Source organism: Nomascus leucogenys, chromosome 10, assembly GCF_006542625.1.
Source record: "Nomascus leucogenys isolate Asia chromosome 10, Asia_NLE_v1, whole genome shotgun sequence".
Taxonomy (NCBI): domain Eukaryota; kingdom Metazoa; phylum Chordata; class Mammalia; order Primates; family Hylobatidae; genus Nomascus; species Nomascus leucogenys.
This window is the reverse complement of record NC_044390.1, coordinates 11306519-11333413: the sequence shown is the minus strand read 5'-3', so window position 1 is coordinate 11333413 and position 26895 is coordinate 11306519. Positions and strand designations below refer to the sequence as shown.

Here is a 26895-nt window from a genome sequence, read left to right as displayed (position 1 = left end):
AACTCCTGACCTCAGGTGATCTGCCCACCCCGGCCTCCCAAAATGCTGGGATTACAGGCGTGAGCCACCACACCCGGGCGTGTATCTTCTTGATATCCCGAGATGACTCTGAGCCGCTCATCCACCAATTACAGATGTAGACTTGATTGCAGATGTTGCCATTCCCCTGTTCCTGCTGGTTCTGATGTACCTAACACCCACATCCACTCTTAACACTAGTGGCATCCCCTCTTAACCTTCATGAAATTCAAGCCGGTAGGACCAAGAGGCGGGTAAATGAATTGCGAACATACAGGGGTTGGCAGGATAGTGCAACAGGTGAGAAATGAAGAGGCAGAGACATCCAGTGAGAACACAGCAATGGGAAGTGAGGAAAACCTTTACAGAGGAAGAGACTATGAGAACAGAGTGTTTGCTCTGCTGTGGCTGGCTGGCCACCAGCCGCCACTGCAACAGAACAACCAGGGAGGGTAACAGATTAAGTGTTATCAGCCACTAATATCATATGGTGAGAATCCATCAGCAAACCTGATGTAGAAGCCATGGACTTGGCCAGAAGAAGGGGTTCAAGACCCAGCTCGGGCCTACCGTACTGTGGGACCTTGGCTTGTCATTAAGCTCTCTGCACTTTAGTTTATGAGGTTATTGGAAAAACTAAATGAAGAAACTGAAGTAAATCGGCTCAGTACTGAGCGGAAACATGTGCCCAACAAATGCCAGTTAAAATGTTTTCCTAAGGATAGGGTTTGAGATGGAGAATAGGTGTGTTACAGGCTGAATTGTCACCATCTCCCCGATACATACGTTGAAGTCCTATCCTCCAGTAGCTTCAGATGTAACTGTATTTAGAGGTAGGGTCTTTAAAGAAGTAAAATGAAGTCGTTAGGGTGGACACTAATCTAATCTGACTGGTGTTCTTATAAGAGGAAATTTGGACACAGATATGTACAGAGGAAGGACCATGTGAAGATACTGAGAGACGACCATCTACAAGCCAAGGAGAGAGGCCTCAGAAGAAACCAACCCTGCCAACACCTTGATCTTGGACGTCCAGCCTCCAGATCTATGAGGAAATACACTGCCACCCAGTCTGTGATAGTTGGTTATGGCAGTCCTAGCAAACTCCTAATACTAATAGTGCTAACACAACACTAGAGTCCTGGTAATAATAATGGTAATCATAATAATAATGTTTATTATTTGTGGAGCAACTTCCTGTGTGCCAGGCATTGTGCTAAAGGCTTTACACATATTATCTCATTTAATACACATGAAAATCCCATGTGATGGATGCGATTTTTCCAACCCACGATGAGGATGCTGAGGGTCAGAGAGCCCAAGCCTATGTAGTTATTGAGTAGTGGGACAGGGTCTGGAACCCAGGCCTGACTGGGATCACTGCTGGCCTACAGTGTCTTTGTACAAAGAAAAAGGTGCCACTTCCTTTGGGAACACCCAGCCCCAAGCCAGGGTGCAAGGTTTGGTAAACAGAAGACAGGCTGGGTTTTAATTCCTCTTTCCTCCTTGGCTGGGTGCCCTTGTGCAAACCTAAGCCCCTCAGGGTGGCCCACGCTGAGGCTCAAGCTCTTAATCATTACACCGGACTGCTCAGTGGGCCAGGGTGGCTGGGGGTAACAATTGCCACCGTCGAGGTAGGATCAGTTGGGCATGTAAGGGACTGTGAGTGCTGGCAAGGCAAACCTTACCTCCCTCACGGCTGGGAATGAGATACATGGAAGCCCCGGTCCATGAGTTCTGGGACCCATGTGGGTGGGCTTCCAGTGGTCCTACAGGACAACCACAAGAGGCCCTTGTCTTATGGCAATTCTGCTTATTTCTGATTGGCCCCAGAACAGTTCCGTGTCCAGTCCTCAGTCAGCAAGAAATCCAGTTTGCCAGGATCGTGCCCCTAGGACACCTGTCCTTTCGCCATCATCCCCATGCCTCCTCCTCCTCCCACCAAATCAAAGAGAATGAGAAATGCATCTTCGACCATTTGGCTATGACTGTAAGTGTGCCTGTCCTCACAATTAAAGTCCTGAATGTTCCAGATTTGCAGCTTTCATGGTGGGGAAAAAAAGGCCTCCGACAGCATAAATATTTAATCACCATTAAGAATGTCCAGTAAATGAGGGGAATCAGGTTTCAAATTGACTGGTTCAGATGCTTAAAGTACCGAAGTCATAGCAGGGTAAAAATAAAGTACCCTCTAAAAAAGTAGCATCTTGGGGGCAGGGGCAAGATGGAAGATAGCAGGTGGGGACCTCTCCAGGCCAGGCCGGGCACTGCACTCGGGGCGAATCCGGCAACCACTGTCGCTCTCCGAAGGCTCCCGCACCCCCTGGGGCAGCTGAGCGGGGGGTAATGCCCTCTGTGATGGAGAGTGCGCGTCCCGCAGCCGGGCCAAGACGGTGCCCAACGGCGGACAGCCCCACTCTGAGGATGACAGCAGCGAGGAGGAGCACTCGCACGACAGCAGGATCCGCGTTGGAACCAATTACCAGGCCGTAATTCCGGAGGGCAAGCCTGAGAGCCTCACACGCTACAGCAACAAGAAGCTGAAGGGGATGCTGGTGTGGTCACCCAACCACTGTGTGTCAGATGCCAAGCTTAACAAGTATATTGTGATGGCCACGGAAAAGCATGGCTACAGCATTGAGCAGACGCTGGGCATGCTCTTGTGGAATAAGCACCATGTGGAGAAGTCGCTGGCTGACCTGGCCAACTTCACCCCATTCCCTGAGGAGTAGACAGTAGAAGACAAGGGGCTGTGTGAACAGGCCTTTGGCTTCCACGACAAGTGTGGATCCAGCAGATGCTGCCCGACAAGTTGATTTGCAGCCTGGTGAAATATCACTACTCTTGAAAGAAAACCCACAGCCGAACTAGCATGATGGACAAACAGGCCCGGCGGCTGAGGGGCTGCAAGGACAAAGAAGACAGTGATGAGTTTGAAGAGAGTCGAGGAGGCCTGAGTGAGGGAGAGCCCGATGCCGGAGACCCCAAGAGAGAGGTACAGAACATAAAGCAGAGGAACGGCAGCCTGCGCCAAGCCCCGGAGGGGGCCATTGATCCACTCCGTCCCCCTGGAGGCCAATGCCAAGTTCAACTCCTGCTGGACTACAGAGGAGCAGCTTTTGGCTGCCCAAGCCATCCGGAGGTATGGCAAAGACTTTGGGGCTATTGCAGAGGTGATTGGGAACAAGACTCTGACCCAGGTGAAGACCTTCTTTGTGAGCTATTGGTGCTGCTTCAATCTGGAGGAGGTGCTGCAGGAATGGGAGGCTGAGCAGGATGGGGCCCATGGAGCCACAGTCCCCATGGAGGAGGCTAGGAGAGGGGCTCCCTTGCCAGCTCCAGCCCTAGAAGAAGATGATGAGGTCCAGATTACATCGGTCTCCATGTCTGTGTCCCGATCAGTGCCCCCCTGCACCACCCCCGCTCCACCTCCCACCTCTCTGCCCTAGCTGCCCCTCGCTGCTGAGGCCACCTTTGCCCACGGCTCCCACTCTGCTCTGACAGCCACCCACAATGCAGCAGGGCCGCTTTCTCCAGCCTCGGTTGGCCCCCAACCAGCGCCCACCGCCTCTCAACCTCCCCGCTCTGGCTGCCCGTCCTGGCCCTCAGCCCCTACCCACCCTGATTGGAGCCCCCAGTGCCCTCACTCTGAATCCTGAGGTCCTCCACCAACCACAGGCTCCAGGACCCCTTTGCTGGCCATCCCCAGGCATCTCTGGTGTCACTGAGGACAGAAGGGGCTAGGGCTTTTGCCAGGTCTTTCCAAGACCCAGAGCTGCCGACAGCCCAGCCCGGACCTGTGGGTTCTGCATGTGTTCCTGGCAGCTGGGCCTATCTCTTGGGGCCATGGCCCGGGCTCAGGTGCCTTTGAGCTGGACTAAGGGCACTTTTGCTTCCTTGCTGGGACTGGAATGGGTGCCTCCTAGTTGGCTGGGGCTTGGCCTCTGGGCCCTGCCCTTTGTGTGTCGGGGTAGGGACCTTAGCGTGGGGGTGGGACAGGACAGTTGGGTGTGCTGGCTGTTCTCATTCCTCTTCCCTTCTTTTAGCAATAAGTCTTGTGTGAGGTGGGAAGGGAGGCTGCAGGGGGAGGTGGGCAGAGGGGCCTTACAGCAGCAGAGGCTGGAAGGGAAGTTCTGTCTTCAGGGGCCAGCTGGGAAACACTAAGGAGCTGAGAGTGCCCACCAGGCCCACCTTCCAGAAGCTGGGAGAAATGGGGATTGGGAACTTATGCAGACATGGATTTACTTTTCAACATGTTTTAAAAATTAAAAAAGAAAAACCTCCTAAAAAAACGTAGCATCTTTAGAGGGTTTCTATCTCTACTACATAGGTTTCCTTGAGTATAAAGGAACCAAAAACATCCAATTTATCTCTTCATTATTAGTAGGGGGTGGCATAGGGTGAGGTCTGGAGATGAGGAATTATAGCAATCTCTTAACAATCCTGCTTTGGTAATAATGAATATCAATGGAATTTCTCAACTTTATTGAAGGGACTGCTGGAGTTCAGACTTAAGGAGAAATGTCTAAAAAGGAAAAAGCGGCATGCTTGGTTTTGTATCTTGTTTGAAAATATATTTCAAACGTTCAGCAGAATTTTAGAGATCATAACCACCCTCTGCCCCCACCACCTTCTGAACCCTTAGTCCCCAGTAGTTCTGATTTACTTTTAAGATTCTTTTAGTTTTATGTTTTAACTGAAAAAAAAAAAATCCTGCCCAGCCAGGTTTCCATCTGTCTTTATCACCGGGTTGAATTTAGTGTAGGAAAGCCTGTGCAAAGGGAATAAAAATGTAGCTTTTTTTCCATTGCCAGATTCAGGGGAAGCAACCATTTGGAAACAAAGGAGTTCCATTTTGACTAGCAGCCTTTCTGCTTTCCATCAGTGGACAAAGTGAATGTACAGGTTTAAACATATTTGGGGTCACCTCTAGATCCATGTTTGGAGGTAGATTGGTTTGTTAGTTATGATTCTGGCAGGAAACAGGTGACACATGCAAACAGATACATTAATGGAGGGGACCATGGCTGAGCCATGCCAGGATGAAGGGAGACCAGCAGAGGCTAGCCACAGCGACAACCATGGAATCCCACAGGCCCGAGGAGGAGGGTGAGGGAGTGGTTACTGGGCCCACGAAAGGCTGTGGCTACAGTGTAGCTGTGAGAGAGGACTGCCCACAGGAGCTGTGGCCTTGTAGAGGGACAGAGCCATGGCCAATGCATAGATCAGCAGAGAGGGAGCTGGGAGAATAAATATTCAAACTTCACTCTAGCTGTCCACCCCTAGATCTCTGGCTGGGGCTTCCCATTGACTGAATCCAACCAGAAGCCAAAAGGCAAGGGTGATGTCCATAAATGTCAAATTTCTCAGTCTCGAACAAAAGGGGGAGGAGTGGGGAAATGGTCTGCAGGGAGAAGAAGAGACTATTCAGCACAGATGGGGAAGAAGAAATAAATAGGAAGGACTAGGGAAGGGGTGGAAGAGATTGTGGTGATGGTTTCAAGGGTGTAGACTTATCTCCAAGCACAACATGTTGTATATAATAAATAAGTAAGGATTTTTGTATGACAGTCATACCTCAATGAAGGCTTTGTAAAAAAAAAAAAAAAAAAAAAGACTAGGGGCAGGAGGGCGAGGCAAACACTCGGTCTTCCATGAACTTTGCATTTGGGATTCTGTGTGTGGGGCTGAGTGCCTGAGAGATGCTGTTTGGACTGCCATATTCCCAGGGCTTCCCCAGGATGGGTGATGAGAGGGGCTGCCCCCACCCTGGGGCCATACGCCAAGCTGCCGGACCGCAAGAGCCCATGCTCAGAGCTGATATTGGTTGCTTCCTCCCGCCTTGGTGGGGCTATTTTCTAGGGAGTGGCAAGAACATAAGAATGAGAAGGCACACCAGCTTGGTGAAGAGCACTAGAGGGCTCACTGCGAAGTCCAGCAACTTTATTGTCAGCTCAGAGCATCTCCCCACCAGAATCTCAAGGAAGCGGAAGTACAAGTGGCTGTGAAGTTATCTGCATGTTTATCTTATCTTCTGCTATTCATTTCAAGAGTCGGAGTTATTATTAATATGAAGGCCTGGTTTCTGGCAGCTCTTCTCTTAGAATGGGTTTATGCCAAGCTGCCAGTTATCAGAGGATTCAGAGCCTAGGATTACGCTGACAGTGAGTCTCAGAGCTGTGATGGGAGGGCAAAGACATGGGAAACAACGTTGTATTAAAGAGGAATCAGCGTTTTCTGTCTAGTCCTTGATGCCCTTTTGGCTCCCTATTTCCGAAGAACAGCAAGGAAAATACAAGGAGAGACAGACTGGAATCCCGTGAATATCAGAGAAAAGATTTTCAAGAGACTGCTCAAGTTACAGAGATTCCCCAAATCTGAAGAAGCAATTAACTGTTGAGTTTGCATACTTCCTGCAGGGTGAACTCCAGCTGGTCTAGGAAAACACCGTGATGGTTGATGATTTACCATACTTCACTTTCAACCAGTAATTGTCTCAGATTCTTAACCACTGATGGTTTTGGTGAATGTTTTGGAGAAAAGGCTCGAGAGAAACTTCATGACACTAAACATACTCCCTGAGAAGAGAGGTGCTAGAATGCTAAGGTGATGTCCTAGATTTCGCAGTCTCTTAAACATATCTGACATGTTATGTTATGTTATGTTATGTTATGTTATGTCTTTTTAGGCAATAGCTCATCCCTCCTTAAAGCGGAGTGAATGCTCTTATTTAGCTTAAAGACAGTCATTGGACTTTGAGTAAAGAATCATTTTCTTGTACGTTCCACTCCACCCTCCAATGTACATTTGCACTCTGCTGGCGAATGATCATGAGCTATTAAATCATGACATAGAAAAAGATGACAACTGTAATGTTGGGAGTGACCCCCAAGTCCCACCTACTGAAGAAACACCACAAGCCTTCCTCACTTTAAACCATGGCATGGGGGCACTATCACCAAGCATAAGAATGCCCAGCAATCGTCTGGGGCCATGTTGGGTGTGCAGAGAGGATGAGGCACTGAGTTCCTTCAGCCACGTCTTAACTGTGCCATGTCAGAGAGACTTTTCATGTTGATTGAACTGTGTCCAACTCGTCTCTCAGCACCAATGCGAACTTATTAAACAGCTCTTCCTCTAATCTTCTTTCAACCATCTACTCATCAGCAGACTAGAAAGAAGACTGGCTCATTTCTTTTTCCTGTCAGCCACCAAAAGGGCCTGGGAGCTTTGATAAGGGCCTCGATGTGGAAGACCACATAGATATCAGCAAAGCTGTGGAGGAAGAAGTGGTCTGCTTAAAACCTAAGAAGACAATATAGGTACTATTCCACCCACTGGGTGGTATTTCCCAAATTCTGCACGGGGGTTGTAGCTATATAGATGAGGCTTAGAGAGAATTCACTGACCACCAGAACAAATATTCTCAGTTGCTTTCAATCTCTGCCAGCCAAGTCATGCTACAGACCACTGTCAGATGAAAAAAAAAAAGAAAATCAGAAAGAAAACTGAAGCACCAATGATAGCCATCTTGTGACTGTGACCAATTGCCTACTGAACAGTTCTTAATGTCCTGGGCCCCAGCAGGAAACCACTGAATCTATAAAGTCCTGTCCACCAGAAATGAGTCTGATTGTGGATGGCCTGGTTAACCCAGGTTGCCTTCGGTGCCTGAGGGAGTTGATATTTTCTCATTATGAAGACTTTCCCATCTAGTGAACACTGCAAATAAAACTGCTCAGAATCGGTCTGAACTGCCTGTTTCCGTGGTAGCAGGCCTCTGTCTGGAGGATAAATCTGCACCATCTTCTTTTTTTTTTTTTTTTTTTTTTTTTTTTTTTTTTTTTTTTTGGGTTTCAGCCAGTTGTGTTACAAGGAGTTCCGAAATGTGCTATAAGTGACACCCAACAAGATGGGCTCGGCCAGTTGGAGAGGGAAGCTTTGTCACCAAGGGGACTTGCACCCCTGGGCCAGACAGCGGTGTCCAAGAGAAAGTGATCAAAGAGATACAGAACCCGCACGCCTAAATATTTATTTCGGTTGTTCGTATTTCCCACACTTTTCAAATGTGAACTTGTGTCCTGAAGGTGGAGCTTTAGTACACAAGAAAATTGGGAAGGGGCAAACATGTTTGTACAAAATGGGGGTAGAATCAGCAAAGAATGCATTTATATGCTTCCTCGTCGCCTACGTTTTTCATGCCAAAAAGTTAGCACAGATTCTGATTTCTTTCACCGTAGGAGTCTGCATACAATTAAACGGGAGGAAAAAGAAGCCCACTCTTAAGAGTGGGGCTTATGGTCCCAGTAGAATGGCAGGGAACTGTAGCCATCAAAGCCATTTATACTTCTTGTGGGTAGTATTTTTAAGATGTTGTTTCTTTTTCAAAATGAAGCAGCAATGAATTGAGTAGTGATCAAAATGCCGCACCACAGAGTATGTTTAATCCAAATAGCTCCCAAGATGGTCTGCGACTGATTGTACCAACTCTACGGGACTTAGAGAAATGACTTGGTTACCAGTGAAGTAAAACTATCTCTGGAATGGAATTGAACTGTTGCTTCTCAGCACATAACGACACTGCCATCGCCGGGTCATGGAGCCAGTGAAGGTCACTGAGTTCTGCATCAGTCACAGAGAAAACCGTCAAAACACCAGCGCATAAATCCCCTACTATGCTGTGGAGGGTGTCTCTGAGCTTTGGATGAGGTTTTAAAAATATTGATCTTCCCACTTTCAGAGGTGCAAAAATTCTGAAAGCATTCCAAGAGGGCAGGGAGTGGGGGAGCAAGGCCAGATATTTTGGAGCAGGTGAAACATCTGACTTGTCTTGCCTGAGATGTCCCTATTAACACCAACCGGGTACTTCAGGCCTTTCCCCTTCTTCCTCCCCTCTCCTCATGGACACTCCAACACCATCATCACAGCACAAAGGGCAACCTCATATCTCATGGGAAGGCATTTTCTGCCTCCTGCCAGGCAAAGATAATGTTATCCAATTGCAAATGAAAGGCTTATGAATGAAAAGATGACCACTCTGACTTTAGTGTATGAGAGCCACTGCTGAAATGATAGGATCCTTGAACTTCACATCTAGAGCAGAAACTCACACTTCTCTTCTGCTTCTCCCTCCACCTCACCCTTCTTTCCTTAAGCCTTCCAGAACTCCTGCCATATCCCTCAGCACTAGGGAGAACTTGAAGCACTGTTGGAGAAGTTTGAAACCTGCAACTTTCGGCAGGACTCAGCATGGGACAAAAGCCACCTCATTACTTTCCCTTCCCAAAACAGCATCTCGAGCTGGGGAACTTGGAGGGAAGGAAGAAAGGGAATAGCAGCCAATTGCCCTTCCTGAGGCCTGGGGTCTGGAAATAGCCTGGGAAGGAACAGAGATCATTTCCCAACGATCCACTCCTATGCACTCCCTGGCTCCTCTGCCAGACTGTAAGGGTGCTGATGGTGCCCGCAGCTGCCCCAGGAAGCTGGGAGGCATTTGTGCATCCTCTAGGAAGCCCCATTCCGAGAAATCATGAACCTATTCCCCTGTGGGCAATGATTCCCTGTGCTTCAGAAATTCTTGGCGGCTGTGGGGGCAACCCAGCTGTTATTCACCCTCTGGATGAGGTGGTGAGACCTCAGGGGGTCCAAAGGATAAAAGTGGGTAATGATGAGACAGATGGAGAGCCTCGAGGGAAATACGGGTACTTGGGTCTAATAGTAGAAGGCAGGGCGGGGGCTGGTTGGTGCATTTAACTTGAGGGACTTTTCAGTCTTACTACGGAGAATGATCTCTAGGAGATTATGGTAATGGCCACAGGTGGCACTTAACTAGAGCCAGGTATGTAAGAGGCTCTGGGGCTAGAGATATGGATTCGAATCTCGGCTCTGATATCTACCAGCAATAGAATGCCAGCACGTTCCACAGCCTTTCCATAACCATTCTCCTGGACTACTAAGTAGGGATGACAGTAACAGTCACTAATTAATAGGGCTGTTATGAGAATTATGAGTCTTAACCCATGTGGTGAATTTACAAGCACACCCGGCACGTAGTAAGTGCTCAGTAAATGTTAGCCCCGCTCATTAGGTTAGATGGTGAGCAGAACTTTCCAAGTGCTAGGCTTGAGAGTCTGGGACTCTGTTGCCAAGGGAGATTAGAGAACCTTTGCAAATATGGGCGCTCTGGCCCCGGGGATTGTCCAGAACGAGAGTGTGGCGCCTGCCTTTCTGCCACCTCATTCATCCGACCCGGGGAAACCCACACCCTGTCACAGGGGCGCCTTGGTCCCCGGAGTCTCCGGCTCGGCCACGTCTCCCGCGCGCCTCCTCGGGGCCTCCCTCTCGCCGCTCCACACCTGTCAGCCGCCCTCGCAGCAGCCCTGTGGCCCGAGCCCGGGGCCTCAGCTGCAACCCCTTCGCACCCTGGATCCTCGCTCCGCGCGCCTGGCGTATCCCCGACCCGGCTGCTGTCGTAAACAAAACCGGGCGTTGGAGCAGCCCCGCGGGCGGACGGGCGCGGGAGCCCGCTCTGTGCGCCGTTAGCGCGCCCCGGGAGCCCCAGGCGAGCCAAGGGGGCGATGGTGACGGCCGCGGCGGCCGCGGCGGGCGGCTGAGCTTTGTTAGGAATAGATGAAAGAGGCCACCTACACAGTAACCCAAATTACGAGACCTCCCTCCTCCCTATCTCACCGAATCAAGAGGGGAGGGGAGATGGGCGTGGAGGGAGGGCGGGCAGGAGGCGGAGGGCGGAGGAGGAAGAGGATGAGGAAGGGGGCCAGTTGCATCCCACTTTCACAATGGGAAAGTGAAACGCACAAGCGCACCCAACCTCTCCAGCCCTCCCCGCTCGCCTCGCTCCTCTCCGCCCGTCCCCTCCCTTCCCCTCCGCGCCTCCCCGCGAGCGCCAGCGCTGCACACAGGAACTCTCCGGCGAAGGAGGGCGAGGAGGAAACGGTGCCGGAGCGCGCAGGGCTTGCTGCCGCCGCCGCTGCTGCACAGGCTGCCGGAGCGAGCCTGCCGCGCGCCGCCCTCCCCGCTCTCCTTCCCGGGCGAGCTGCGGGGATGGGGCGGCCGCGGCAGCCCGAGCGCGCGCAGGAGCCGCCGCCGCCGCCGCCCGCGTCTCCGTTGCCGCGCGCCTGAGCCGCCGTCGCCGCCGCGCGCCCTGCCCGGGGGCGGCCCCCCCAGCCCCATGGAGGTCTCCCGGAGGAAGGCGCCGCCGCGCCCCCCGCGCCCCGCAGCGCCGCTGCCCCTGCTCGCCTATCTGCTAGCACTGGCGGCTCCCAGCCGGGGCGCGGACGAGCCCGTGTGGCGGTCGGAGCAAGCCATCGGAGCCATCGCGGCGAGCCGGGAGGACGGCGTGTTTGTGGCGAGCGGCAGCTGCCTGGACCAGCTGGACTACAGCCTGGAGCACAGCCTCTCGCGCCTGTACCGGGACCAAGCAGGCAACTGCACGGAGCCGGTCTCGCTGGCGCCCCCCGCGCGGCCCCGGCCCGGGAGCAGCTTCAGCAAGCTGCTGCTGCCCTACCGCGAGGGGGCGGCCGGCCTCGGGGGGCTGCTGCTCACCGGCTGGACCTTCGACCGGGGCGCCTGCGAGGTGCGGCCCCTGGGCAACCTGAGCCGCAGCTCCCTGCGCAACGGCACCGAGGTGGTGTCGTGCCACCCGCAGGGCTCGACGGCCGGCGTGGTGTACCGCGCGGGCCTGAACAACCGCTGGTACCTGGCGGTGGCCGCCACCTACGTGCTGCCTGAGCCGGAGACGGCGAGCCGCTGCAACCCTGCGGCATCCGACCACGACACGGCCATCGCGCTCAAGGACACGGAGGGGCGCAGCCTAGCCACGCAGGAGCTGGGCCGCCTCAAGCTGTGCGAGGGCGCGGGCAGCCTGCACTTCGTGGACGCCTTTCTCTGGAACGGCAGCATCTACTTCCCCTACTACCCCTACAACTACACGAGCGGCGCTGCCACCGGCTGGCCCAGCATGGCGCGCATCGCGCAGAGCACCGAGGTGCTGTTCCAGGGCCAGGCATCCCTCGACTGCGGCCACGGCCACCCCGACGGCCGCCGCCTGCTCCTGTCCTCCAGCCTAGTGGAGGCCCTGGATGTCTGGGCGGGAGTGTTCAGCGCGGCCGCTGGAGAGGGCCAGGAGCGGCGCTCCCCCACCACCACGGCGCTCTGCCTCTTCAGGATGAGTGAGATCCAGGCGCGCGCCAAGAGGGTCAGCTGGGACTTCAAGACGGCCGAGAGCCACTGCGTAAGTCCTGCCCCCGGGGCGCCGCGGGGAGGGCTGCTGCCAGGGAGCCGCCGCCGCCGCCGAGGCAGAACGAGCTGGGGGCGAGCGGCGGGGCGGGGGTAGAGCCCGGTGATCCTATTTACCAGGTCTCACTTTCACACCGCGGGCGGCCGTCCGAAGGCTCCTCTCGGACGGTCCCCGAGACCTGGAGCACGGCCTGAGGTCCCCAAAGGGAGAGTGTAAAAAGGGGGGCGGGGAGGGTTGGAGTTAGACTCAAAACTCTAGTGGCTGCATCCCAGTGCCATCCTTCCCTGTCCAAACGAGGACGCTTGTTTGGGGCTGAGTCTCCTCGCGCAGCCCCTCTTTCCCATTCGCTTCTCCGGACTTCTCTGTGCCGCTTCTGTGTAGTCCCAGCAGGCGTGTGGGTCTGACCCTCTTGGTCAACAGTTAGCAACACAGTGCCCTCGGCAGAGAAGCCATTGAACCTAAAGGGCTCTCTGCCACACCCCAGCCTTTGTGGCCCCCTGTCTCCGCCCCCCGCCGGCAACGCAAGTGCTGTGGTCTGAAGAGTTGCTAGCCCGCTCAGCGTGGAGAAATGCCAGCCTGCAACAGAGGCTCGCGCTGGAACCGAACCCCTGGCGTGACCCGGTGCGAGGGGGCGGTGCCGTGGCTCTGCTCAGGGTGCGCTGTGGTCGCCAGCCGCCGGGAGAGGCTGGGCGGGAGGTGGCCTTGTGGTAAAAGCCTCATCCTAGAGGGGAGCGCAAGAGAAAGTGTTGGGGGTGCTACAGGCAGTTTCTGGGCTCCAGATTGCGAGACTAGATGGCGGGACTCAGAGTCACCATCCTTGGGCTGAACCAGGCAAGCGACACAGGTTTCCCCTGGGCTCCCAGGGCAGCCACAGCTTTCATCTTGAGATTGGCATTTCTTTGACTGGAAAATAAAGAGGCAGTTCAAGAGGGTCCAGTTGATGGGGATTATGGAGCCATTGTGCACTTCTCCGGAGGCCGTTTCCCTTCCAAGGCGGCTGGCACGTCAACTCCACATATGGCTCCTGAGAGGGGAGCCTGCTGGGAGCCTCCTTTATAACTGGACAAAAATCAAAGCGCAGAAATTAACGGCTACAGGTGTTGCCATTGTTTTGGTACAAAATGAGTCAGAGAGGAAGGGGAGAAGTCACCGCTTGGAAAATGTGTTGGTACAGGGGCACGTTGGCTCCCAGGTATATTAATATGTGTATAGAAAGACAGCTTCCCCCACCCCCTTCTTTCTCTGCAAAGCACATCTTACCAAATATTAGCCCTATGAGCCAGGGATAAAAAAACCAGGAGGTCTTTTGCAAGGCTTCTTAGAACGGTCACTTGCTGCTGCTGCTTTGCCTGTTAAGCTGTGTGCTGGGACACACACATAATGCCTTCATTTTGTTACTGGTATAATTTTTAAAAATATGTAAAAACACACATTTGCCTCCTAAATGACTTACTGTTGCCGTACACATATAATGTAATATTTGATTCCTGTCTTTATTAGATCTTTATAATCTAATGGTTTAAGTTTGGTAAAATCATCGTTTCCTACTTCTCTGTTGAAAGACTTGAAAGGACCCCCGAAATATTACTTTATGTCAGGCTTTAGACACACTTGGTCTCTGGGGTTAATGACAAGCCAGCTCAGAGGCCCACAGCAGGTAACGAGGGTGGAAGTCCAAGCTTTGCCATCTGACAGCTGTGTCGATGTGTGGAGCCAAAACATTTCTCTTGACTGCGTCTCTCTACCTATTGGGTCCTGGAAGACTCAGTTCCCTTCCAAACCCAGCCAGCATCTTGAATGCACTCAAAATCCACGTTTTGGCTCAATCAGGTGTTCCTGCTTGTGCCGGGATGGGGAGGGGCAGTGGCAGAGGAAGTCGAGGAGCTGTTTATCCATCTTTACGGGAGCTTCTGCGAGAGAGCTGCCCCTTGGAAATCAAGCAAGGGATAAACACATGCTGCCAAAAATCTGGAACTGGAAAAATAAATAATTAAAATGGGTCCCTCCACAGCATTTCTTGCTGCTGCTATTTATCAAGAACTCCCAGTGTGCTCAGAGCTGTGTGTTCTGAAAGACAGGGTCTCTACCCCTTGAGCTTGTCAGCCAAGTTAAATAATATACTCTGGTTCAAACAATAGCATGTCATGGCTGCACAGGTGGAAGCTTGGAGTTTTGCATTTTTTTTTTCATTTAAGTAAATTCCTTGCTGCTAGTATGCATTGAAAAGCCTTAATGGAATTGAATTTCAAGAGGAGTTTGAATGAAAAAGGGTGGTAGTTTTGATGAAAAAGCTGACAATTTTCTAACCTATTAAATAGGTAGAGAAGATACTCAATTCAACAAATATTTGTTTGATGCCTGCTAGTGTAAGCAATGCTCTATGCTGGGTGCCACTGATTTTGCCCCTGAAAGGACAATAGCAGGTTGCAACCTTGTGTAATGGGGTCATGGGATCGGTGTGCCCCTGGCTGTCACTCAGAAGAATGATGTCATTTGATTGCATTTGTTCTGCATTTTGTTTTCAGGTCTTGAATGTGTTTTTGAAAAGGCATGCTGAATTATAGGTGCCTAAAACAGGAGCAGGACTTGAAACACTCTAGAGGGAACCTCAATAGATTCCAACAGTGATTTCTTTAGAGAAGACACAGTAATTTTAACAGTAATCCACAGCCTGCAAGGCACAAGCGGCTGGATTTGCTTGCCTTCTTTCTCCCTCTCCTCCTAGCTGGCTCTTATTTCCCATCTTCAATCAGCCATAGGTAGAAAAGTGACAGGACTGACTGGGTTGTATTTTCCCACTTCCTGGTTCTCTTATCTCTTTATCGCTGATCCTCCTCCCTTTCAGCTTCTGCTAAGGAGTAATTTACGAGATGCTTGTGCGTTGAGTGTGTACTCAGCTGTTTACACACTGGACCATTACTTTTTCTGCCTTGCCACCAACTTTGAATCCACTTTCACAACTGTAGCAGGTGAACTGCAGCTCTCAAAATCGGTGCTAAGCCAACCGATTTCTGTAGACTCTCTCTCTAATAATCTTCTGTGATATTTGTATAGCACTTCCACATGTATTATTTCTTTTGAGCCCCGCATCAAGTCTGAGGTTGATTCTATGGGGATCATTTCATTTTCCAGATGAGGAGGCTAAAGATCCGTTAAGCAACTTGCTCAAGATAGATAAGTGCCAGAGCCCTCCACCTTAAATCCAGGTCTTCCGATGTCTATGTCTCTATTCTTCCCACCACCCCAGGGTTTCTTGAACTTTCCCTTGAAAGTCCCCTAATTAAATTGGCAGCAAACAACCTCCCCTGGGATGTGGGGTTGAGGCTAGAGGGTAACCTCAGAAGGCAGCACATGCCTCTAATCTTGGGTTGTGTTTTAGAACTTCATGTGGTCTCTTCCCTTTTTTTATTCTTTTTTATAACATACCTGGGCTTGGATTAGTATAAAAATGAATATTTTTAATTATGCACAAGTTAATTAATTTGACTTCCTCCCTTTCTGAACTCTCACTACCAATGTGGCACACCAACGTGATCCGTAGAAAGTGTTTGTGTTCGAGTGTGTGGAGTCTGATTGCTCCAGACTTGTTTGGCCACCATTGTTGGGTTCTGAGGTCACTCTTGGTTTAAACATGGCAGCCACCCCTCTGTAGACACTGAAGGTGGTATGTTTTCCTATAGTATTGGTCCACAGGAATCTAGGTCATTCTAGTTTGTTCTCTAGTTCCTTCTACCCTTCTTCCACACTTATATAATTCTAAAGCCTGACATAATTTAACTGTCATGCAGACAACCACAGAATGCTCACATGCTGTCCAACAGACAGCAACCCAAGGAACATGTGTGGAGAAGTGACATCCCAGTTCCACTTGGCGATGCAGCCTATTGACCTCAAAATCCGCAGTGTTCCTGTGATGTTTATTTCTCTTCCAGTTTCTGTTATGATTTTTTCAAGCCATTTTGCAGTGTATAGACTAGATGGTGATTTTACCCTCATATACACATATGATATGGAAAAATGGATTCAAAAAAGACAATTGCCGTGACAGCACCCACTTAGAAAGAGGGGGAAAGCAATCATAGCTGCTATCTACTGAATAGTTATTATGGCCAGGTTTTGTGTGAAGCAATTTACATGCCTTATTTTCTGTTGATTCTCATTCACCATATGGGGCAAGGACTATAGTTGTCATGATGATTAGAGATGAGAAAATTAAGGCCCAGAGAGCTTCTCTTAGGTTCCATAGCTGGAAAATAGCAGAAGATTTAGAACCTGGGTGGTCCAGCTCTAGGACCTGAGCTTTTAGCCACCTTACAAGTCTATATTAAGGAGCCCTATCCTATTACTATTACTATCCTATTACTATTATTATCTATATATAGATAATATATTATATCTATATTACATATAGATATTATATATCTATATATTATATCTATATTACATAGATATTATATATCTATATATTATATCTATATTACATATAGATATTATATATCTATATATTATATCTATATTACATATAGATATTATATATCTATATATTATATCTATATTACATATAGATATTATATATCTATATATTATCACTATCCTATTATTATTACTATCCTATTACTATTACTATCATCATGATGGTGAAGATAGTAAAGACATCCAAAGCACACGGCATTTTCTATGGGTCAAGTAGTGCTTATTCTATACACATTAACTCATGAATCCAGAGAATATTGCTATCAAGGAAATGGGATTCCCCACTTATAAATAAAGAAACCAAAGCACGAAGGGTTAAATAATTACTACATGCAATAATGTGTACATGTCCACTGCCATGGACAGTCTGTCACCATGGACATTAGGTCCTGATGTCAACCCTATCCTGTATGGAGCAAGCTAGGCCCTTACAACTGCTATGCTAAGACCAGCTTTTTGTGGACACAGGCATAGGATAGCAGAGAATCCTTAGTTATGAGCTGAGTTTCTAGGTTTGCATTGGTGACCACCTGAAGTTCTGACTCTGGCAGGATTGTAGTTTCTTAACTGTGAACTGCTAGACAGTATTGGTGTTCTGAGCATGCAGCCCTATACATAATCTCAAAGGGTGTTCTCTATCGAATCCCCCATACCTAGCATAGTACCCAGTATGTAGTTGGGACTTCAGAAATATTTGTTGAATGAATGAATGAAGGATCATAGAGAATCGTGTTGGAAATGTTTTCTATACTCAGCAGCAACACTTTCTGGGAGTCTGGTCACCTCATACTCCCTTAACCATTGTCTTTTTCTTAACGCCTGATGTGTCAGAGCCCCTTCCTTCCTTAGTTTTAGGTTACATGGTGTCCTTCACTCCTTCAGCTCTTCCCAAGTACTTCCATTCATTGGAATACCTGGCTTCTGGTGTTGCCAATCTGAGAGTTACTTTTGACCATGGAAACCTAGCATGGTTGGAACTTCTATGGTGTAATTTTTGATTGCCTTTCAACTATGAGAGGAAAGGGCTTTATGCTGTAGGCAGTGGTCCTTGAAGTGTGGACTCTGGCCCAGCAGCGTGAGCATCACCTGGGAACTTGCTAGAAATGCACATTCTTGGACCCTACACCAGACTTACTAAATCAGAAGCTCTGGAGGTTGGGGTGGGACTGGCAATCTGTATTTTAGCAAGCTCTCAAAGTGATTTGAAGTCATGCTTAGGTTTAAGAACCACTGTTGTAAGATAAAACAATTTTCCTTGTATTCCAACTGAGGCACCTGGGATAGGAACTTGTTGCATATTTTTTCTTTGCATTTTACTTAGGGCCATAAAAAGTAACCAACACATTTTTCCACTCTGATATTCCTTATTCCCTCCTCACTGATCAAAGGCAATACCTAGAAACCCCTTTAAAGACTTGCCATTTTTGGGCTTAGAGTCTGAGTCTCAAAAACCTATAAGCCATAGTTTAATTAGCTCCTTCACTCTTGCATATAACAGTTTATTTGTATTTCACTCCCAGATATGGGGGGATGTCTAGAGTCTTCTACTGTGCTGTACACCAGAACCAATTCCACACACCAGACCTTCTCTCCAAGGGTCCATTCTTTACAACATCAATCCTGATACCAATTTCTATCCTAGTCATGTACAGTTGGTTGCATGGAATAAAGATCTACTTGAGTAAGCTCAGATAAAGGGATGAGGGATATTGTGGACAGAAACACATGGAATTACATGGTAATCTAGGAATAAAAGCAATACTGTGTAATGGTTATATGCACAGTCACTGGAACCAGGTCAATTGGGACCAAAGCTACCAGTTACCAGTTGTGGGACTGTAGACAAATTATTCAACCTTTCTGTGCCTCAGTTTCTTCATCTATCAGTAGGGATCCTCTTGGTTTCATAGGATTATTGTCTGGATTCACGAGTTAATAAGTATAGAATGAATACTACTAACTACTTGACTCATAGTAAATGTTATGTCTGTGTTTACTATCATCACCATCATTACCACTAATAGTGTTAGGATGGTCTCCTTGATATGCAGTTGGAAGGTGGTTCTACATTCAAGGCAGCTTAAAGGAGCTCAGTCAGCATCAGCAAATGATGGATCCTCCTTCCTTAGTCTCCCTGTTAACATGACTTAGCCTGGCTGCTTTGCACCATCCTCCTACCAAATGACTTCCTCTGCTTCCTCAAACATCTACTCCCTCCCACCTGAGTATGCCTCGGGCCTGCCTTGATCCCCACTGTCTATCTTTTTTTTTTTTTCTTGAAACAGGGTCTCACTCTGTTGCCCAGGCTAGAGTGCAGTGGCACAATCTCAGCTCACTGCAACTACCTCCTCCTGGATTCAAGCGATTCTCCTGCCTCAGCCTCCTGAGTAGTTAGGACCACAGGCAGGTGCTATCACGCCCAGCTAATTGGAATGAAATCATTTCTTAAACAATATGGTTCCTGGAGGAGAGATACTAGAAACTTTTTTCTTTTTTTTTTTTAAACAGAGTCTCACCCTGTCACCTAGGCTGGAGTGCAGTGGCATAATCATAGCTTATTGTGGCCTCAAACTCTTGGGTTCAAGCGATCCTCCCACCTCAGCTTCCCAAGTAGCTGGGGCTACAGGCACACAACACCATGCCAGGCTGATTTTTTTTTATTTTTGGTAAAGATGAGGTCTTGCTATGTTGCCCATGCTGGTCTCAATCTCCTGAGCTAAAGCAGTCCTTCCGAAGTGCTAGGATTATAGGCATAAGCCAGCACATTTGCCTCCCACTGTACATCTTAACAGCCTGTCACCTTTGGCTTTGGCTACTAACTGGCAGTGACTTTCTGTATTATTTAGTCCAAGTTGCCAGGAGAGAGATAGAGTTGAGTCCAGTTCATCTTTCACACCAGATGATGAGCCCGAGTTCAGTGTAGGGATTTGTAACCCTCGGGGCAGGTGCTGGCCCCTGGTCCAACTAGAAAAGGATCAAACATGCAATTGTCCCCAGCAGGCACTGCAGGTGGATTCCCTTAGAACAAGATGGCGGAAGAGTCACACCAAGACCAACACCTTGACTACAGTAGCATACAATAGTGTCAAATCTGCCTCCCTTTAAGTTTTTTGATGACCACCCCCTTTCCCAAACATGCATTGGCACACAGAGGATGAAGACTGGGAAACCCCAAAGTCGACTTGGGAGCAGTGTGTGGCCAGCATGGGTCTAACCTGTTCATCAAAGTGGGGCCATGGCAGTGGTAGGTTTTCTTACTGTTTTTTATGAAATGTGCTTATCATTTTTCTTAGTTTTGATTTTCTATCTTGATGAAATGCTAATTTTTATGTGATCACAAAAACAAATAGAACTGTGACATTCATTTTTCAGTTTCAGGAGTTGATTTTCATGTTGGTTGGATTGTCTGTTCAATAGCTACACATAGTGCTTTCCTTAGAGAATTTACTAGGGGGATTTGGCCCTGTTTCCATCCCACCACCCTGGTCAATGCTGTTATGCAGGGGTCAGCAAACTCTTTCTGTAAAGGGCCAGATCAGCAATATTTTCGGCTTTGCAGGCTACATACAGTCTCTATCACAACTGCTCAATTCCGCTGCTATAGTGTGAACACAGCCGTGGACAATACATAAATGAACAGGCAGAGCTGTGTTCCATTAAAACGTTATGGATACCGAAATGTGAATTCCCTGTAATTTTCACTTGTCATGAGTTATTCTTTTTTTGATTCTTTTCAACCATTTTAAAATGCAAAAGCTATTCTTAGCTCATGGGCCGTTTGAAAAACAGGCAGCAAGCCAGATTTGGCCCACAGGTGGTGGTTTGTTGACTCCTGCTATTATAGAAAGAATGAGAGTAAAACAAACCTTTCCCATACAGTCCGATACTCATGGCAAGAGAGATGTGACCAAAAGCTGCTGTGGAAGTCCCAAAAAGAGGCATTACACTCAGCCTGGGAGGATCCGGGAGGCTTCAGAGAGGTCATGCTTGAGCTGCATCTTGAAGCTGAGTGGAGAAGGCAGAGAAGGGAGTTCTAGAGAGAAGGCACAGCTTGTGCACAAGCAGGAAGTTGAGTAAGCCTGGGAACCATAAGCAGCTCACCAGGCTGCGGAATGTCCAGAAATGAGTGTGCAGGTCCAGATGGTGAAGGGCTTAATGAGACAGGCAAAGGTGGTTGGATTTTATCCTGATGGTTGGTCCTCTAGACTTTCCAGACCTTGCCTTTAAAATAAATTATCAATCGGAAGCTCCATATGAGAAAAAGATTAGAAAATTATCATTAGGCAGGGAGCAGTTGGCGCATGCCCGTAATCCCAGCACTTTGGGTGGCCAAGGCGGGTGGATCACTTGAGCCCAGGAGTTTTAAGACTAGCCTGGGCAATGTAGCAAGACCCCATCTCTACAAAAATAAAAATAAAAATCTTAGCCAGGTGTAGTGGCACATATTTGTAGTCCAACTATTTGGGAGGCTGAGACAGGAAGATCGCTTGAGCCCAGGAGTTCAAATCCAGCCTGAACAACATAACACGACCCTGTCTCTCGAGAAAAATTATCATTGACTTGGTTCTCTTTGTAAGACCAATTACCAAGTGCTGGGAACACGGGAGGAAGCAGGGGTTGGGAGTTTCCAGAGCCCTACAACTTGCCACACCCCATCCAGGCCTGTCTCTGAGGCATCTCCAAGGAACTTCTAGAGCAGGGTGTGAAAACCATGGCTAAGGTTGATGGAGTACAACAGCGGGATTATAAACAGACACAATCTGAATGTGTTCTAGAAAGATTACTCAGAAGATAAAGTGGCTGCAATAAGGTTGGAGGCAAAGCACCTTATTAGAAGGACTATCATTTGTTCAAATACTTTCTTGAGCTCCTATTATGTGCCAAGCAATGTGTGGAGATATTTATATCATGGTAAATAGGGCAGACAATAAACATTTGGCAAATTAATAGTTACTTTTACATTAAGATGATTGCTAAAATTTACAGCGCACCTACTGTATATCATTATTCTAAGCACTTTACCAATATTAACTCATCTAATCCTCACTGTAACTTTACAAAATGGGCTGTATTATTACTACCATTTTAAAGATGAAGACATGGAGGCACTTCACTAAACAGGTAATGTAGCAGAGGCGTTTGGGGCTGCGGGTGTTGGGGCAAGTTCTCTTTAAGGAGGCTGAATTGACACCAGGAAGATAAGAAAGGCCGGTTGCAGGTTTCCTGTGCAGATCTGGGAGGAGCACTGCTGGCAGACTGGAGGGCATGTGCAAGGACTCAAAGATGGAACAACCTGGTCTTGGTGGTTGTGGAGAGCAAAATGCTAGTGTGGTTGAGGCTAGGGAGGTAGAGGGGAGAGTATGAGGGGAGGAGGCTGGAGAAGGAAGCAGCAGGCCTACCCTACAGGCCTCCTTGGCAATGGGAAGGAGATTAGATTTTCTTCTCTGAGCACAGGAGAGCCTTTGAAGGGAAGTGAAATGATTGGATTTGAATTCCTAAATAACGGCTGCCCTGTGGGGAATGGATGAGAGATTGGCCACAGTGGAAGAAGGAAAACCTGCAGGAGGCTCTTGCAGTAGTCCAGGCAAGAAATAATGTCACCTTGGCCACGAGCAGTGGTGACAAATATGGAGAGAAACAGATGGATTTTGTTTATTGCAATCATTCAACTGAGGGACGTTGAAGAGCTGAACTAAGGTTGCAGCAATGAGGATGGAGAGGAGGGATGAAGTGAAATAGGTTTTTAAGATGTGGGGGACCAATTAGAGGAGGAGTTTAATTTTTGTTGATTTTTAGATACCTTGGGACATCCAGGAAGAGTTGCTAAGTAGGGAGTTGGCAATGAAGTTAGGAGCTGGGCATCCGCTCCATAAACCTTAGAGTGTGCCAGGCCCTGTGTCGGGCCCCACACATCCCTGTTTGGGCTATATGTGCACTGAGGGGAGAAGCCAGGTCTGGCCCATCTTTCTTTCCCGGGCATCTATCAGGTTGGCTAACACATGGTGAGTGAGCCCTCAGTAAGTGTTTCTAGAACTGGAAAGAAGGCACTCTTCATCTGGTGGAGAAGATAGTGATCATAGCATGGTGAGATGAGTGTGTCCAAGAGGAGTTGACACTGGGGCTCTGTTTTGAGGAAAAGTAAAAGCTGGGCAGCGACAGCGAAGAGTATTTCCTTTTGACTCCCTTCCCACTGAGCCAGGATTCCTCATCATCCCCTGTCTCCCCGCAACCTGACTGAAGAAGCGTGTTACCTAACACACCAACTGTTCCTGATCATCACCCCTTGGTCTTCTCCTGAGGCTCCTTTCTCTATCATTGACCCCTTTTAAAAATTGGATTCCGAGTGCAAAGCCTTGCTTATCTGAGGCAATAGAGGAGGGAATAGCCTAGAGCAGCTGGTGGCTGTAGGTGTCACCTAGTGTCAGCCCCCGCACGTAGCAATATGTTTCTTCGTAACCCTGCAGAGCTCTTGTGCTGTAGACCTCTAATGCAGCCTGTAGACCCCCTGACAGAATAATGTTTTTTAATGCATGAAATAAAAACATTGGATTGCAAAATAGACGTAATATATTAACATATCGATCTATCAAAATGTTTTTTCAATTTCAGGTATAGTAACATATTTTAACACATTCAATAGCAAGATCTAGAGGCAGTAACTACCATAATTTCAAAGTAGAGATGAGCATAAATGATACTTTGAGATATCTGCAACAACTATCAAATAATATGAAAATATCTGATTTCTTTTGGTGACAAAGTCACAGATTCAGTAAATACTGCTGTGGCCTGAATCCGTGATTAAAAGAAATGCTAAGTTCCAGTTAGAGCTCCCTAGAATAAAGATTTTTTTTCCATCCAGTTTCATGGATTCCCTGAATTCTGTTCATGAACTGTGGATATCAGTGGAGCCCCACTCTAACCATTCATTTCGGTTACCAAGTGTTTCAGAAACCAATGACATGAAATGCAAAGTTTTGCATTTTATTTCAAAACTCATTCGATTGGTTTATTTTGACAATAGGGAGTTTGTTCCCATCTGTATTTTACAGATCAAGTACTTGGTCAACAGCAAGTGCTCCATAAATAATAGGTGGATGAGTGGATGGGTGGGTGGATGAGTGGATGGGTGGGTAGAGAAAGCTCAGAAAGGATAAATGACTGTCTAAACACTTACAGCTCATAAGTAATAGAGCTTGAACTTGAAACCACATATTCTTTACTCGAAATCACTTGTACTTTCTACTCTTCCATGCTACCATCAGCTACTTTTATTTGAAAGAACACAATGATAGGGCGTGTTCTTAAAAATATGCATTTGAATCATGGGAAAGGACAATCCTATTATTATTTGCTTTGGTCAGAGCACACCTAAAGTACTCTGTTTACTTCTTAGAGGCACATCTTAAGTACACTGAATCTGTTGACTGTTCATGGACTGAGATGGCGAGAGACCCAGAACTGTCTCTTACAAGCTATCAATGAGCTATGGATGTGAAATTCAGAGAAGGCCAATTTACATGGTAATGGGAGGTCTGGGATGGTTTTCTATTGCTCCCCAAGGCAGAACCAAGGCCCAGTATTTACAAGGGACAAATCTTGGCTCAATTAAAGAACTCAGTAATGATTAGGCCTACTTATCAATGTATCATAGTTGCCTGATGAGATATTGACTGGAAGTATTCAAACATTGACCCATGTATTTATTTATCCCTTTGATAAGCATTCATTGACAACCTACTCCATGCCAGATGCTGAGGTGGATGCTGCATTCAAAGTGTAGAATACAATACTATTGGAGATAGTCGATCTTATAAAGATGGAGTCTACTGGGAGTCAGTGAGTAAGTTTTTAAAAACAATAGTTATAATAAGTATTTTGAAGGAAATAAATGGAGTGCTGTGATTCAGAATAAAAACTGAGGCAGGAACGGGAAGAGCTGCGGTCATGTGTCCACGAGTAGGTGACATTCAACTTGAAACCTGACAGATTGAAAAGAGCCAGCCTACAAGGGAGTGAAGGGGGGTGGGGCTTGAAGAAGTAGCAAGTCCAAAGGCCCTGAGGCAGAAAGATGGTGGTAATGTGTCCAAGAGTCTGAAAGAAAGCGACTGGACTTGGGGAGCAGAAGCAGAGTGCAGGAGGAGAAGAATGGCAAGGAATGGGTGTGAAGACGTCATCAGGAATCAGCTCAGGGAGAGCCTGGGGAGGCACATGGATTCAATTCTTAGCATTGTGATGGGAAGCCATTGGAGAATTTTAGTCAAGGGAGTAACAGGACCTGTTTCATATTTTAAAAGATCACTTTGGCTACTGGACAGAGAATAAATTGAAAGTTAAAAGGGAGACACCAAGAGACTCTTGCACTAGATCGGGAGGGGAATGAATGGACGCTTGGGCTGAATAGAGCCTATAGAGATAGAGAAGGTGAATTTGAGATTATTGGGAAATTCGACTGAGATTTTTAATGTATTGGATGTGGGGAGTGACAGAAAGAGAAGAGTCGAGGGTGATTAGTGGTGCCATTGACCACGATGGGGAGCAGGGCCAGAGGGAAGAAAAGTCTAGATAACCATTTGTCAGCAACTCTGAAACCATGTCACAGATTTCAGTGGTTCTTAACAGGGGACAATGACATTTACTTAGGGGATGTTCAGGAATGTTGGAGAGCGACTTTCACAGTAGTCAACATAATGGAGGGCACTGCTTTGTGGACAGGAGTCAGGAATGCTAGAAGTTCCGCATCACACACGACAGCTCCCATAATGAGGAGCCATCCCATGTAGAATGCCAGTTGTTTCCTCCTGGAAAAACATTGCTGGACTGAGTCTCTTTCAATTCTAAGAACCTAGGGCTGGGCGTGGTGGCTCACACCTGTAATGCCAGCACTTTGGGAAGCCAAGGAGGGCGGATCATGAGGTCAGGAGTTCAAGACCAGCCTGGCCAACATAGTGAAACCCCATCTCTATGAAAAATACAAAAATTCGCCAGGCATGGTGGCAGGCGCCTGTAGCTTCTCGGGAGGCTGAGGCAGGAGAATCGCTTGAACCCGGGAGTCGGAGGTTGCAGTGAGCTGAGATCGTGCCACTGCACTCCAGCCTGGGCGACACAGTGAGACTCTTGTCTCAAAAAAAAAAAAAATCTAGGAAAATGCAGTTTTCACACTATCTGCCATTCATATCTTTTTGTGAATTATTTGAGTCAGGTCGTCTTTTTATAAGTAATTGACTGAAATTAGCCATAGGGAGGAGAAGGAGGGTTGGTGGGGGTGGGAAGGGACATAAAGCAGGAAGGAGGAAGGATGAATCTTGGAGAGTGGGACTTTGCTCGTGGGATGGCCTGGGTGGCTGGGGACACTGGGGCCTGTGGAGGGAGGTGAGAGGGTAGAAGGAGGTAAATACAAGCTTCACCACCTTGCATGCTTCCCACGGCTGTGCTGCACACCAACGATGTTGCCTGGTCTAGAGGCTGCCCAGCTGTGTCCCTAAGCACACTTTGAACCTTTTGATCACTTGAGTCCCCAGTGTAAATTCTTCTTTCAGACGATCAGAGAGCTGCCATAACTTAGTCAGATCCCGGTCAACACTGTATACACTAGAATGGAGAAAAGCAACCCGAGCCTTCCTGGCTAATAAAATCACTGTCCAAATTGGGCAAATAGTTGTCCTTTCCATCTCCCTGGCTGGATAAAAATAATCTAATTATTCTCAAACACATGATTTCATCTGGACCTCACAACAACACTGAGAGGTAAGGCATGTGCTATTATTGGGTCCATTTTACAGATACAGTCACTGAGCTTCAGGAGACTTAACTTGCTGGAATCAAGCCGTCTATGAGGCACAGAACAGGGGTCAGAACTTGGGTTCAGGGCTCCTTCAGAGGTTTCCTAATGGCAAGTGGGCCCCTTGGGAAGTAACAGAAAATGATGAAACTGCTTCAAAACAAATGGATCCCAAAAGGAACAGAATATAAATTAACTGCCCAAGAAAGGCATTTTATCATGTACAAGAAATGGATAGGTACCCAGCTGGTATTTCCTCCCACCTGGTAAGGTAAAATCAACATACAGGAATCCTTTTAGCACCTTGGGGGTAAAACACTTGACTCTTGCTTGGTGCTCAACACTGGAGGCCCCAGTTTTGTGCCCA

At 48.0% G+C, this 26895-nt stretch overlaps 1 protein-coding gene and 1 pseudogene across 6 annotated transcripts in view; both read left to right on the top strand.

Annotated features, from left to right (window-relative positions):
- Positions 1 to 360: 360 nt before the first annotated feature.
- Positions 361 to 3762, top strand: LOC100591711 (annotated as a pseudogene).
- Positions 3763 to 10816: 7054 nt separating this feature from the next.
- Positions 10817 to 26895, top strand: part of PLXNC1 (plexin C1) — a 161266-nt gene continuing 145187 nt past the window's right edge. For 5 of the 6 annotated variants that reach the window (XR_004031922.1, XR_004031921.1, XR_004031923.1 and 2 more), the window contains exon 1: positions 11140 to 12268. Coding sequence is in view for 3 of the 6 variants with exons in the window: in XM_030819841.1 (XP_030675701.1) it covers positions 11207 to 12268 (1062 nt within the window). In the remaining 3 variants the exon portion in view is untranslated. Of the gene's footprint in view, positions 12269 to 26895 lie in introns of all 6 variants that reach the window. The other variant, XM_003259494.3, reaches the window with a different exon arrangement.